Source organism: Oncorhynchus masou, chromosome 5 (genome assembly GCF_036934945.1).
Source record: "Oncorhynchus masou masou isolate Uvic2021 chromosome 5, UVic_Omas_1.1, whole genome shotgun sequence".
In the NCBI taxonomy this organism is placed as follows: Eukaryota; Metazoa; Chordata; class Actinopteri; order Salmoniformes; family Salmonidae; genus Oncorhynchus; species Oncorhynchus masou.
The window spans coordinates 5152137-5169428 of record NC_088216.1 but is presented as its reverse complement, the minus strand read 5'-3'; the positions used below and the strand labels follow the sequence as shown (position 1 = coordinate 5169428).

The 17292-nt window shown below is 51.2% G+C and overlaps 1 protein-coding gene across 6 annotated transcripts in view; it reads right to left on the bottom strand.

The window, feature by feature from the left end:
- LOC135531364 (uncharacterized) overlaps positions 1–17292 on the bottom strand; it is an 89426-nt gene that overhangs the window by 15743 nt on the left and 56391 nt on the right. For all 6 annotated transcript variants that reach the window (XM_064959436.1, XM_064959443.1, XM_064959432.1 and 3 more), the window contains 2 exons: positions 1167–1230; positions 700–976 (listed from right to left, as the gene is read on the bottom strand). In XM_064959436.1, coding sequence (XP_064815508.1) covers positions 700–976; positions 1167–1230 — 341 coding nt within the window. The remainder of the gene's footprint in view (positions 1–699; positions 977–1166; positions 1231–17292) is intronic.

The window sequence follows — 17292 nt, the reverse complement described above, 5'->3', positions numbered from 1 at the left end:
GCTTCCCTATTTTGTCAAGTTGACTAGATGTCCTTTGCTTGGTGGATCGTTCTTGAAACACACATGAAACTGTTGAGCTTGAAAACCCCAGCAGCGTTGCAGTTCTTGACACAAACCGGTGTGCCTGGCACCTACTACCATACCTTGTTCAAAGGCACTTATATATTTTGTCTTGCCCATTCACCCTCTAAATGGCACACATACACAATCCATGTTTGAACTGTCTCAAGGCATTAACATCCTTCTTTAACCTGTCTCCTCCCCTTCATCTACACTGATTGAAGTGGATTTAACAGGTGACGTCAATAAGGGATCATAGCTTTCACCTGGTCAGTCTATGTCATGGAAAGAGCAGGTGTTCATAATGTTTTATACACTCAGTGTATCTCAACTAACCAGACTACGACCAGGTAAACGACCATTTAAAACAAAGAGAAGACAAAAGTCAACAGGCTGAGGACATCTCTGGTCAACAAATGTACATTGGGATAATAGTTTTGTCCAGAAATTATTTATATGCACTATTATGACTTTTTAACAGTCTATTTTTCCTACAGTTGTCCATGATGACATTGCATTTTCAACTTTTTCAGCAAGTTGTGGTTCTTGTAGAGTGAAGGAAAGATGGTTATTCACACACTCAATGTATAAACAAGGAAGTTAACTTTTAAAGAACAGATTCATTGCTTGTTGTTTTACCTCTGTGATCTCTTTGTAACTTCTTAGCGAGATCATGCTGATTCATCTCCCTCAGGATCCTCAGTGTGATCTCCACAGCTCCCTCAGGGTCGTATCTCTTCACCATCTGATCCACTGTGACCTGTCTGTCAGTGTTCTCAAGCTGACTCTCTGGGATGGGAGGAAAGCCACATATCCTGCCACTAGTCTGGTGAGACTGAAATATCTTCAGCTGTTCTTCAGTGAGCTCCTGCAGACTGGTCAGCAGCAGGTCTCGAACCGCAAACATGGATGATCTCTAAAATAACAAACACGAAAAGATAAGGAAGGAATAGAAATACTGATATAAAACAAAGACCATGAATATGTATTCATATTCACAATATTTCTACTGGTCTCAATACCTCACACACACACACACACACACATACACACACACGTTTAGTTCACAATGACATTTGACCCTACTGAAATGCCACATGTCTTACCCTGTTCACTACCTTAGACCCCTTCATTTCCATATTGCGACGCTTCTCTCCAGACCGGGTCAACCTGGACACAAGAAACAGTCACGCCCTGTTCTGTTCCCCTACAGCACCACTACATGCTGTGGTCACTACACTGTTCTGTTCCCCTACACCACATGTTGTGGTCACTACACTGTTCTGTTCCCCTACAGCACCACTACATGCTGTGGTCACTACACTGTTCTGCTCCCCTACACCACCACCACTACATGCTGTGGTCACTACATTGTTCTGTTCCCCTACACTGTTCTGTTCCCCTACACCACCACCACATGCTGTGGTCACTACACTGTTCTGTTCCCCTACACTGTTCTGTTCCCCTACACCACCACCACATGCTGTGGTCACTACACTGTTCTGTTCCCCTACACCACCACCACATGCTGTGGTCACTACACTGTTCTGTTCCCCTACACCACCATCACCACATGCTGTGGTCACTACACTGTTCTGTTCCCCTACACCACCACTACATGCTGTGGTCACTACACTGTTCTGTTTCCCCTACACCACCACTACATGCTGTGGTCACTACACTGTTCTGTTCCCCTACACCACCACTACATGCTGTGGTCACTACACTGTTCTGTCCCCCTACACCACCACCACATGCTGTGGTAACTACACTGTTCTGTTCCCCTACAGCACCACTACATGCTGTGGTCACTACACTGTTCTGTTCCCCTACACCACATGTTGTGGTCACTACACTGTTCTGTTCCCCTACAGCACCACTACATGCTGTGGTCACTACACTGTTCTGCTCCCCTACACCACCACCACTACATGCTGTGGTCACTACATTGTTCTGTTCCCCTACACTGTTCTGTTCCCCTACACCACCACCACATGCTGTGGTCACTACACTGTTCTGTTCCCCTACACTGTTCTGTTCCCCTACACCACCACCACATGCTGTGGTCACTACACTGTTCTGTTCCCCTACAACACCACCACATGCTGTGGTCACTACACTGTTCTGTTCCCCTACACCACCATCACCACATGCTGTGGTCACTACACTGTTCTGTTCCCCTACACCACCACTACATGCTGTGGTCACTACACTGTTCTGTTTCCCCTACACCACCACTACATGCTGTGGTCACTACACTGTTCTGTTCCCCTACACCACCACTACATGCTGTGGTCACTACACTGTTCTGTCCCCCTACACCACCACCACATGCTGTGGTAACTACACTGTTCTGTTCCCCTACAGCACCACTACATGCTGTGGTCACTACACTGTTCTGTTCCCCTACACCACCACCACATGCTGTGGTCACTACACTGTTCTGTTCCCCTACACCACCACCACATGCTGTGGTCACTACACTGTTCTGTTCCCCTACACCACCACTACATGCTGTGGTCACTACACTGTTCTGTTCCCCTACAGCACCACTACATGCTGTGGTCACTACACTGTTCTGTTCCCCTACACCACATGTTGTGGTCACTACACTGTTCTGTTCCCCTACAGCACCACTACATGCTGTGGTCACTACACTGTTCTGCTCCCCTACACCACCACCACTACATGCTGTGGTCACTACATTGTTCTGTTCCCCTACACTGTTCTGTTCCCCTACACCACCACCACATGCTGTGGTCACTACACTGTTCTGTTCCCCTACACTGTTCTGTTCCCCTACACCACCACCACATGCTGTGGTCACTACACTGTTCTGTTCCCCTACACCACCACCACATGCTGTGGTCACTACACTGTTCTGTTCCCCACACCACCATCACCACATGCTGTGGTCACTACACTGTTCTGTTCCCCTACACCACCACTACATGCTGTGGTCACTACACTGTTCTGTTTCCCCTACACCACCACTACATGCTGTGGTCACTACACTGTTCTGTTCCCCTACACCACCACTACATGCTGTGGTCACTACACTGTTCTGTCCCCCTACACCACCACCACATGCTGTGGTAACTACACTGTTCTGTTCCCCTACAGCACCACTACATGCTGTGGTCACTACACTGTTCTGTTCCCCTACACCACATGTTGTGGTCACTACACTGTTCTGTTCCCCTACAGCACCACTACATGCTGTGGTCACTACACTGTTCTGCTCCCCTACACCACCACCACTACATGCTGTGGTCACTACATTGTTCTGTTCCCCTACACTGTTCTGTTCCCCTACACCACCACCACATGCTGTGGTCACTACACTGTTCTGTTCCCCTACACTGTTCTGTTCCCCTACACCACCACCACATGCTGTGGTCACTACACTGTTCTGTTCCCCTACACCACCACCACATGCTGTGGTCACTACACTGTTCTGTTCCCCTACACCACCATCACCACATGCTGTGGTCACTACACTGTTCTGTTCCCCTACACCACCACTACATGCTGTGGTCACTACACTGTTCTGTTTCCCCTACACCACCACTACATGCTGTGGTCACTACACTGTTCTGTTCCCCTACACCACCACTACATGCTGTGGTCACTACACTGTTCTGTCCCCCTACACCACCACCACATGCTGTGGTAACTACACTGTTCTGTTCCCCTACAGCACCACTACATGCTGTGGTCACTACACTGTTCTGTTCCCCTACACCACCACCACATGCTGTGGTCACTACACTGTTCTGTTCCCCTACACCACCACCACATGCTGTGGTCACTACACTGTTCTGTTCCCCTACACCACCACTACATGCTGTGGTCACTACACTGTTCTGTTCCCCTACAGCACCACTACATGCTGTGGTCACTACCCTTTTCTGTTCCCCTACTCCACCACCACATGCTATGGTCACTACACTGTTCTGTTCCCCTACACCACCACTACATGCTGTGGTCACTACACTGTTCTGTTCCCCTACACCACCACTACATGCTGTGGTCACTACCCTGTTCTGGTCCCCTACACCACCACTACATGCTGTGGTCACTACCCTGTTCTGGTCCCCTACACCACCACCACATGCTGTGGTCACTACACTGTTCTGTTCCCCTACACCACCACTACATGCTGTGGTCACTACACTGTTCTGCTCCCCTACACCACCACCACTACATGCTGTGGTCACAACACTGTTCTGTTCCCCTACACCACCACTTCATGCTGTGGTCACTACCCTGTTCTGTTCCCCTGCACCACCACCACTACATGCTGTGACCACCACCACTACATGCTGTGGTCACTACACTGTTCTGTTCCCCTACACCACCACTACATGCTGTGGTCACTACACTGTTCTGTTCCCCTACACCACCACCACCACTTCATGCTGTGGTCACTACACTGTTCTGTTCCCCTACACCACCACCACATGCTGTGGTCACTACACTGTTCTGTTCCCCTACACCACCACCACATGCTTTGGTCACTACACTGTTCTGTTCCCCTACACCACCACCACCACATGCTGTGGTCACTACACTGTTCTGTTCCCCTACACCACCAATACATGCTGTGGTCACTACACTGTTCTGCTCCCCTACACCACCACCACTACATGCTGTGGTCACAACACTGTTCTGTTCCCCTACACCACCACCACATGCTGTGGTCACTACACTGTTCTGTTCCCCTACACTGTTCTGTTCCCCTACACCACCACCACATGCTGTGGTCACTACACTGTTCTGTTCCCCTACACCACCACCACATGCTGTGGTCACTACACTGTTCTGTTCCCCTACACCACCATCACCACATGCTGTGGTCACTACACTGTTCTGTTCCCCTACACCACCACTACATGCTGTGGTCACTACACTGTTCTGTTTCCCCTACACCACCACTACATGCTGTGGTCACTACACTGTTCTGTTCCCCTACACCACCACTACATGCTGTGGTCACTACACTGTTCTGTCCCCCTACACCACCACCACATGCTGTGGTAACTACACTGTTCTGTTCCCCTACAGCACCACTACATGCTGTGGTCACTACACTGTTCTGTTCCCCTACACCACCACCACATGTTGTGGTCACTACACTGTTCTGTTCCCCTACACCACCACCACATGCTGTGGTCACTACACTGTTCTGTTCCCCTACACCACCACTACATGCTGTGGTCACTACACTGTTCTGTTCCCCTACACCACCACTACATGCTGTGGTCACTACCCTTTTCTGTTCCCCTACTCCACCACCACATGCTATGGTCACTACACTGTTCTGTTCCCCTACACCACCACTACATGCTGTGGTCACTACACTGTTCTGTTCCCCTACACCACCACTACATGCTGTGGTCACTACCCTGTTCTGGTCCCCTACACCACCACTACATGCTGTGGTCACTACCCTGTTCTGGTCCCCTACACCACCACCACATGCTGCGGTCACTACACTGTTCTGTTCCCCTACACCACCACTACATGCTGTGGTCACTACACTGTTCTGTTCCCCTACACCACCACCACCACTTCATGCTGTGGTCACTACACTGTTCTGTTCCCCTACACCACCACCACATGCTGTGGTCACTACACTGTTCTGTTCCCCTACACCAACCCACCACATGCTTTGGTCACTACACTGTTCTGTTCCCCTACACCACCACCACCACATGCTGTGGTCACTACACTGTTCTGTTCCCCTACACCACCAATACATGCTGTGGTCACTACACTGTTCTGCTCCCCTACACCACCACCACTACATGCTGTGGTCACAACACTGTTCTGTTCCCCTACACCACCACTTCATGCTGTGGTCACTACCCTGTTCTGTTCCCCTGCACCACCACCACTACATGCTGTGACCACCACCACTACATGCTGTGGTCACTACACTGTTCTGTCCCCCTACACCACCACTACATGCTGTGGTCACTACACTGTTCTGTTCCCCTACACCACCACTACATGCTGTGGTCACTACACTGTTCTGTTCCCCTACACCACCACCACCACTTCATGCTGTGGTCACTACACTGTTCTGTTCCCCTACACCACCACTACATGCTGTGGTCACTACACTGTTCTGTTCCCCTACACCACCACTACATGCTGTGGTCACTACACTGTTCTGTTCCCCTACACCACCACCACCACTTCATGCTGTGGTCACTACACTGTTCTGTTCCCCTACACCACCACCACATGCTGTGGTCACTACACTGTTCTGTTCCCCTACACCACCACCACCACATGCTGTGGTCACTACACTGTTCTGTTCCCCTACACAACCACCACCACATGCTGTGGTCACTACACTGTTCTGTTCCCCTACACCACTACATGCTGTGGTCACTACACTGTTCTGTTCCCCTACACCACCACTACATGCTGTGGTCACTACACTGTTCTGTTCCCCTACACCACCACTACATGCTGTGGTCACGACACTGTCCTGTTCCCCTACACCACCACCACATGCTGTGGTCACTACACTGTTCTGTTCCCCTACACCACCACTACATGCTGTGGTCACTACATTGTTCTGTTCCCCTACACCAACACTACATGCTGTTGTCACTACACTGTTCTGTTCCCCTACACCACCACCACCACATGCTGTGGTCACAACACTGTTCTGTTCCCCTACACCACCACTTCATGCTGTGGTCACTAACCTGTTCTGTTCCCCTGCACCACCACCACATGCTGTGGTCACTACACTGATCTGTTCCCCTACACCACCACTACATGCTGTGGTCACTACACTGTTCTGTTCCCCTACACCACCACCACCACTTCATGCTGTGGTCACTACACTGTTCTGTTCCCCTACACCACCACCACATGCTGTGGTCACTACACTGTTCTGTTCCCCTACACCACCACCACATGCTGTGGTCACTACACTGTTCTGTTCCCCTACACCACCACCACCACATGCTGTGGTCACTACCCTGTTCTGTTCCCCTACACCACCACCACATGCTGTGGTCACTACACTGTTCTGTTCCCCTACACCACCACATGCTGTGGTTACAACACTGTTCTGTTCCCCTACACCACTACATGATGTGGTCACTACCCTGTTCTTTTCCCCTACACCACCACTACATGCTGTGGTCACAACACTGTTCTGTTGCCTTACACCACTACATGCTGTGGTCACTACACTGTTCTGTTCCCCTACACCACCACTACATGCTGTGGTCACTAAACTGTTCTGTTCCTCTACACCACCACCACATGCTGTGGTCAATTCACTGTTCTGTTCCCCTACACTACTACATGCTGTGGTCACTACACTGTTCTGTTCCCCTACAGCACCAGTACATGCTGTGGTCACTACACTGTTCTGTTCCCCTACAGCACCACTACATGCTGTGGTCACTACACTGTTCTGTTCCCCTACACCACTACATGCTGTGGTCACTACACTGTTCTGTTCCCCTACAGCACCAGTACATGCTGTGGTCACTACACTGTTCTGTTCCCCTACAGCACCACTACATGCTGTGGTCACTACACTGTTCTGTTCCCCTACAGCACCAGTACATGCTGTGGTCACTACACTGTTCAGTTCCCCTACACCACCACCACTACATGCTGTGGTCACTACACTGTCCTGTTCCCCTACACCACCACATGCTGTGGTCACTACACTGTTCTGTTCCCCTACACCACCACATGCTGTGGTCACTACACTGTTCTGTTCCCCTACACTACTACATGCTGTGGTCACTACACTGTTCTGTTCCCCTACAGCACCAGTACATGCTGTGGTCACTACACTGTTCTGTTCCCCTACAGCACCAGTACATGCTGTGGTCACTACACTGTTCTGTTCCCCTACAGCACCACTACATGCTGTGGTCACTACACTGTTCTGTTCCCCTACACCACCACTACATGCTGTGGTCACTACACTGTTCTGTTCCCCTACAGCACCAATACATGTTGTGGTCAATTCACTGTTCTGTTCCCCTACACTACTACATGCTGTGGTCACTACACTGTTCTGTTCCCCTACAGCACCAATACATGTTGTGGTCAATTCACTGTTCTGTTCCCCTACAGCACCAGTACATGCTGTGGTCACTACACTGTTCTGTTCCCCTACACCACCACTACATGCTGTGGTCACTAAACTGTTCTGTTCCCCTACACCACCACCACATGCTGTGGTCACTACACTGTTCTGTTCCCCTACACCACTACATGCTGTGGTCACTGCACTGTTCTGTTCCCCTATTACACCACCACTACATGCTGTGGTCACTACACTGTTCTGTTCCCCTACACCACTACATGCTGTGGTCACTGCACTGTTCTGTTCCCCTATTACACCACCACTACATGCTGTGGTCACTACACTGTTCTGTTCCCCTACACCACTAAATGCTGTGGTCACTACACTGTTCTGTTCCCCTACAGCACCACCACATGCTGTGGTCACTACACTGTTCCGTTCCCCTACACCACCACCACCACATGCTGTGGTCACAACACTGTTCTGCTCCCCTACACCACCACCACTACATGCTGTGGTCACTACCCTGTTCTGTTCCCCTTCACCACCACCACATGCTGTGGTCACTACATTGTTCTGTTCCCCTGCACCACTACATGCTGTGGTCACTACACTGTTCTGTTCCCCTACACCACCACTACATGCTGTGGTCACTACACTGTTCTGTTCCCCTACAGCACCACGACATGCTGTGGTCACTACACTGTTCTGTTCCCCTACACCACCACCACCACTACATGCTGTGGTCACTACACTGTTCTGTTCCCCTACACCACCACCACATGCTGTGGTCACTACACTGTTCTGTTCCCCTACACCACCACCACATGCTGTGGTCACTACACTGTTCTGTTCCCCTACACCACCACCTCCACATGCTGTGGTCACTACACTGTTCTGCTCCCCTACACCACCACCACTACATGCTGTGGTCACTACACTGTTCTGTTCCCCTACACCACCACTACATGCTGTGGTCACGACACTGTTCTGTTATCCTACACCACCAGTACATGTTGTGGTCACTACACTGTTCTGCTCCCCTACACCACCACCACCACATGCTGTGGTCACAACACTGTTCTGTTCCCGTACACCACCACTTCATGCTGTGGTCACTACCCTGTTCTGTTCCCCTACACCACCACCAAATGCTGTGGTCACTACACTGTTCTGTTCCCCTACACCACCACTACATGCTGTGGTCACTACCCTGTTCTTTTCCCCTACTGCACCACATGCTGTGGTCACAACACTGTTCTGTTCCCCTACACCACTACATGTTGTGGTCACTACACTGTTCTGTTCCCCTACACCACCACATGCTGTGGTCATGACACTGTTCTGTTCCCCTACACCACCACTACATGCTGTGGTCACTACACTGTTCTGTTCCCCTACACCACCACATGCTGTGGTCATGACACTGTTCTGTTCCCCTACACCAACGCTACATGCTGTGGTCACTACACTGTTCTGTTCCCCTACACCACCACCACCACATGCTGTGGTCACAACACTGTTCTGTTCCCCTACACCACCACTTCATGCTGTGGTCACTACCCTGTTCTGTTCCCCTGCACCACCACCACTTCATGCTGTGGTCACTACACTGTTCTGTTCCCCTACACCACCACCAACACATGCTGTGGTCACTACACTGTTCTGTTCCCCTACACCACCATCACCACATGCTGTGGTCACTACACTGTTCTGTTCCACTACTACACCACCACCTCTCGCTGTGGTCACTACCCTGTTCTGTTCCCCTACACCACCACCACATGCTGTGGTCACTACACTGTTCTGTTCCCCTACACCACTACATGTTGTGGTCACTACACTGTTCTGTTCCCCTACACCACCACATGCTGTGGTCACGACACTGTTCTGTTCCCCTACACCACCACTACATGCTGTGGTCACTACACTGTTCTGTTCCCCTACACCAACACCACATGCTGTGGTCACTACACTGTTCTGTTCCCCTTCACCACCACTACATGCTGTGGTCACTACACTGTTCTGTTCCCCTACACCACCACATGCTGTGGTCACAACACAGTTATGTTCCCCTACACCACTACATGCTGTGGTCACTACACTGTTCTGTTCCCCTACACCACTACATGCTGTGGTCACGACACTGTTCTGTTCCCCTACACCACCACTACATGCTGTAGTCACTACACTGTTCTGTTCCCCTACACCACCACTACATGCTGTGGTCACTACACTGTTCTGTTCCCCTACACCACCACCACCACATGCTGTGGTCACTACACTGTTCTGGTCCCCTACACCACCACTACATGCTGTGGTCACTACACTGTTCTGTTCCCCTACACCACCACTACATGCTGTGGTCACTACACTGTTCTGTTCCCCTACAGCACCACGACATGCTGTGGTCACTACACTGTTCTGTTCCCCTACACCACCACCACCACTACATGCTGTGGTCACTACACTGTTCTGTTCCCCTACACCACCACCACATGCTGTGGTCACTACACTGTTCTGTTCCCCTACACCACCACCACATGCTGTGGTCACTACACTGTTCTGTTCCCCTACACCATCACCACCACTTGCTGTGGTCACAACACTGTTCTGTTCCCGTACACCACCACTTCATGCTGTGGTCACTACCCTGTGCTGTTCCCCTACACCACCACCATATGCTGTGGTCACTACACTGTTCTGTTCCCATACACCACCACTACATGCTGTGGTCACTACACTGTTCTGTTCCCCTACAGCACCACATGCTGTGGTCACTACACTGTTCTGTTCCCCTACACCACTACATGTTGTGGTCACTACACTGTTCTGTTCCCCTACACCATCACATGCTGTGGTCACGACACTGTTCTGTTCCCCTACACCACCACTACATGCTGTGGTCACTACACTGTTCTGTTCCCCTACACCACCACAACATGCTGTGGTCACTACACTGTTCTGTTCCCCTACACCACCACTTCATGCTGTGGTCACTACCCTGTTCTGTTCCCCTACACCACCACGACATGATGTGGTCACTACACTGTTCTGTTCCCCTACACCACCACCACATGCTGTGGTCACTACACTGTTCTGTTCCCCTACAGCACCACTACATGTTGTGGTCACTACACTGTTCTGTTCCCCTACAGCACCACTGCATGCTGTGGTCACTACACTGTTCTGTTCCCCTGCACCACCACCACTACATGCTGTGGTCACTACACTGTTCTGTTCCCCTACAGCACCACTACATGCTGTGGTCACTACACTGTTCTGTTCCCCTACACCACCACCACATGCTGTGGTCAATACACTGTTCTGTTCCCCTACACCACCACCACCACATGCTGTGGTCACAACACTGTTCTGTTCCCCTACACCAACACTTCATGCTGTGGTCACTACCCTGTTCTGTTCCCCTGCACCACCACCACTACATGCTGTGGTCACTACACTGTTCTGTTCCCCTACAGCACCACTACATGCTGTGGTCACTACACTGTTCTGTTCCCCTACACCACCACCACATGCTGTGGTCACTACACTGTTCTGTTCCCCTACACCACCACCACATGCTGTGGTCACTACACTGTTCTGTTCCCCTACACCACCACTACATGCTGTGGTCACTACACTGTTCTGTTCCCCTACACCACCACTACATGCTGTGGTCACTACCCTTTTCTGTTCCCCTACTCCACCACCACATGCTGTGATCACTACACTGTTCTGTTCCCCTACACCACCACTACATGCTGTGGTCACTACACTGTTCTGTTCCCCTATACCACCACCACATGCTGTGGTCACTACACTGTTCTGTTCCCCTACACCACCACTACATGCTGTGGTCACTACCCTGTTCTGGTCCCCTACACAACCACCACATGCTGTGGTCACTACACTGTTCTGGTCCCCTACACAACCACCACATGCTGTGGTCACTACACTGTTCTGTTCCCCTACACCACCACTACATGCTGTGGTCACTACACTGTTCTGTTCCCCTACACCACCACCACCACTACATGCTGTGGTCACTACACTGTTCTGTTCCCCTACACCACAACCACATGCTGTGGTCACTACACTGTTCTGTTCCCCTACACCACCACCACCACATGCTGTGGTCACTACACTGTTCTGTTCCCCTACACCACCACCACATGCTGTGGTCACTACACTGTTCTGCTCCCCTACACCACCACCACCACATGCTGTGGTCACTACCCTGTTCTGTTCCCCTACACCACCACCACATGCTGTGGTCACTACACTGTTCTGTTCCCCTACACCACCACATGCTGTGGTCACTACCCTGTTCTGTTCCCCTACACCACCACTACATTCTGTGGTCACTACACTGTTCTGTTCCCCTACACCACCACATGCTGTGGTCACAAGACTGTTCTGTTCCCCTACACCACTACATGCTGTGGTCACTACACTGATCTGTTCCCCTACACCACCACTACATGCTGTGGTCACTACACTGTTCTGTTCCCCTACACCACCACCACATGCTGTGGTCACTACACTGTTCTGTTCCCCTACACCACCACTACATGCTGTGGTCACTACACTGTTCTGTTCCCCTACACCACCACCACATGCTGTGGTCACTACACTGTTCTGTTCCCCTACACCACCACCACATGCTGTGGTCACTACACTGTTCTGTTCCCCTACACCACCACTACATGCTGTGGTCACTACATTGTTCTGTTCCCCTACACCAACACTACATGCTGTGGTCACTACACTGTTCTGTTCCCCTACATCACCACCACATGCTGTGGTCACTACACTGTTCTGTTCCCCTACACCACCACTACATGCTGTGGTCACTACACTGTTCTGTTCCCCTACTACACCACCACTACATGCTGTGGGCAATACACTGTTCTGTTCCCCTACACCACCACTACATGCTGTGGTCACTACACTGTTCTGTTCCCCTACAGCACCACTACATGCTGTGGTCACTACACTGTTCTGTTCCCCTACACCACCACCACATGCTGTGGTCACTACACGGTTCTGTTCCCCTGCACAACTACATGCTGTGGTCACTACACTGTTCTGTTCCCCTACACCACCACTACATGCTGTGGTCACTACCCTGTTCTGTTCCCCTACACCACCACTACATGCTGTGGTCACTACACTGTTCTGTTCCATTACACCACCTCTACATGCTGTGGTCACTACACTGTTCTGTTCCCCTACACCACCACTACATGTTGTGGTCACTACACTGTTCTGTTCCCCTACACCACCACTACATGCGGTGGTCACTACACTGTTTTGTTCCCCTACACCACCACTTCATGCTGTGGTCACTACCCTGTTCTGTTCCCCTACACCACCACTACATGCTGTGGTCACTACACTGTTCTGTTCCCCTACACCACCACAACATGCTGTGGTCACTACACTGTTCTGTTCCCCTACACCACCACTTCATGCTGTGGTCACTACCCTGTTCTGTTCCCCTACACCACCACGACATGCTGTGGTCACTACACTGTTCTGTTCCCCTACACCACCACCACATGCTGTGGTCACTACACTGTTCTGTTCCCCTACAGCACCACTACATGTTGTGGTCACTACACTGTTCTGTTCCCCTACAGCACCACTGCATGCTGTGGTCACTACACTGTTCTGTTCCCCTACACCACCACTTCATGCTGTGGTCACTACACTGTTCTGTTCCACTACACCACCACTACATGCTGTGGTCACAACACTGTTCTGTTCCCCTACACCACCACTTCATGCTGTGGTCACTACCCTGTTCTGTTCCCCTGCACCACCACCACTACATGCTGTGGTCACTACACTGTTCTGTTCCCCTACAGCACCACTACATGCTGTGGTCACTACACTGTTCTGTTCCCCTACACCACCACCACATGCTTTGGTCACTACACTGTTCTGTTCCCCTACACCACCACCACCACATGCTGTGGTCACAACACTGTTCTGTTCCCCTACACCACCACTTCATGCTGTGGTCACTACCCTGTTCTGTTCCCCTGCACCACCACCACTACATGCTGTGGTCACTACACTGTTCTGTTCCCCTACAGCACCACTACATGCTGTGGTCACTACACTGTTCTGTTCCCCTACACCACCACTACATGCTGTGGTCACTACACTGTTCTGTTCCCCTACAGCACCACTACATGCTGTGGTCACTACACTGTTCTGTTCCCCTACACCACCACCACATGCTGTGGTCACTACACTGTTCTGTTCCCCTGCACAACTACATGCTGTGGTCACTACACTGTTCTGTTCCCCTACACCACCACTACATGCTGTGGTCACTACCCTGTTCTGTTCCCCTACACCACCACTACATGCTGTGGTCACTACACTGTTCTGTTCCCCTACACCACCTCTACATGCTGTGGTCACTACACTGTTCTGTTCCCCTACACCACCACTACATGTTGTGGTCACTACACTGTTCTGTTCCCCTACACCACCACTACATGCTGTGGTCACTACACTGTTCTGTTCCCCTACACCACCACTTCATGCTGTGGTCACTACCCTGTTCTGTTCCCCTACACCACCACTACATGCTGTGGTCACTACACTGTTCTGTTCCCCTACACCACCACAACATGCTGTGGTCACTACACTGTTCTGTTCCCCTACACCACCACTTCATGCTGTGGTCACTACCCTGTTCTGTTCCCCTACACCACCACGACATGCTGTGGTCACTACACTGTTCTGTTCCCCTACACCACCACCACATGCTGTGGTCACTACACTGTTCTGTTCCCCTACAGCACCACTACATGTTGTGGTCACTACACTGTTCTGTTCCCCTACAGCACCACTGCATGCTGTGGTCACTACACTGTTCTGTTCCCCTACACCACCACTTCATGCTGTGGTCACTACACTGTTCTGTTCCACTACACCACCACTACATGCTGTGGTCACAACACTGTTCTGTTCCCCTACACCACCACTTCATGCTGTGGTCACTACCCTGTTCTGTTCCCCTGCACCACCACCACTACATGCTGTGGTCACTACACTGTTCTGTTCCCCTACAGCACCACTACATGCTGTGGTCACTACACTGTTCTGTTCCCCTACACCACCACCACATGCTTTGGTCACTACACTGTTCTGTTCCCCTACACCACCACCACCACATGCTGTGGTCACAACACTGTTCTGTTCCCCTACACCACCACTTCATGCTGTGGTCACTACCCTGTTCTGTTCACCTACAGCACCACCACATGCTGTGGTCACAACACTGTTCTGTTCCCCTACACCACCACTTCATGCTGTGGTCACTACACTGTTCTGTTCCCCTACACCACCACCACCACATGCTGTGGTCACAACACTGTTCTGTTCCCCTACACCACCACTTCATGCTGTGGTCACTACCCTGTTCTGTTCCCCTACAGCACCACCACATTCTGTGGTCACTACACTGTTCTGTTCCCCTACACCACCACCACCACATGCTGTGGTCACTACACTGTTCTGTTCCCCTACACCACCACCACCACATGCTGTGGTCACAACACTGTTCTGTTCCCCTACACCAACACTTCATGCTGTGGTCACTACCCTGTTCTGTTCCCCTGCACCACCACCACTACATGCTGTGGTCACTACACTGTTCTGTTCCCCTACAGCACCACTACATGCTGTGGTCACTACACTGTTCTGTTCCCCTACACCACCACCACATGCTGTGGTCACTACACTGTTCTGTTCCCCTACACAACCACCACATGCTGTGGTCACTACACTGTTCTGTTCCCCTACACCACCACTACATGCTGTGGTCACTACACTGTTCTGTTCCCCTACACCACCACTACATGCTGTGGTCACTACCCTTTTCTGTTCCCCTACTCCACCACCACATGCTGTGATCACTACACTGTTCTGTTCCCCTACACCACCACTACATGCTGTGGTCACTACACTGTTCTGTTCCCCTATACCACCATCACATGCTGTGGTCACTACACTGTTCTGTTCCCCTACACCACCACTACATGCTGTGGTCACTACCCTGTTCTGGTCCCCTACACAACCACCACATGCTGTGGTCACTACACTGTTCTGTTCCCCTACACCACCACTACATGCTGTGGTCACTACACTGTTCTGTTCCCCTACACCACCACCACCACTACATGCTGTGGTCACTACACTGTTCTGTTCCCCTACACCACAACCACATGCTGTGGTCACTACACTGTTCTGTTCCCCTACACCACCACCACCACATGCTGTGGTCACTACACTGTTCTGTTCCCCTACACCACCACCACATGCTGTGGTCACTACACTGTTCTGCTCCCCTACACCACCACCACCACATGCTGTGGTCACTACCCTGTTCTGTTCCCCTACACCACCACCACATGCTGTGGTCACTACACTGTTCTGTTCCCCTACACCACCACATGCTGTGGTCACTACCCTGTTCTGTTCCCCTACACCACCACTACATTCTGTGGTCACTACACTGTTCTGTTCCCCTACACCACCACATGCTGTGGTCACAACACTGTTCTGTTCCCCTACACCACTACATGCTGTGGTCACTACACTGTTCTGTTCCCCTACACCACCACTACATGCTGTGGTCACTACACTGTTCTGTTCCCCTACACCACCACCACATGCTGTGGTCACTACACTGTTCTGTTCCCCTACACCACCACTACATGCTGTGGTCACTACACTGTTCTGTTCCCCTACACCACCACCACATGCTGTGGTCACTACACTGTTCTGTTCCCCTACACCACCACCACATGCTGTGGTCACTACACTGTTCTGTTCCCCTACACCACCACTACATGCTGTGGTCACTACATTGTTCTGTTCCCCTAAACCAACACTACATGCTGTGGTCACTACACTGTTCTGTTCCCCTACACCACCACCACATGCTGTGGTCACTACACTGTTCTGTTCCCCTACACCACCACTACATGCTGTGGTCACTACACTGTTCTGTTCCACTACTACACCACCACTACATGCTGTGGGCAATACACTGTTCTGTTCCCCTACACCACCACTACATGCTGTGGTCACTACACTGTTCTGTTCCCCTACAGCACCACTACATGCTG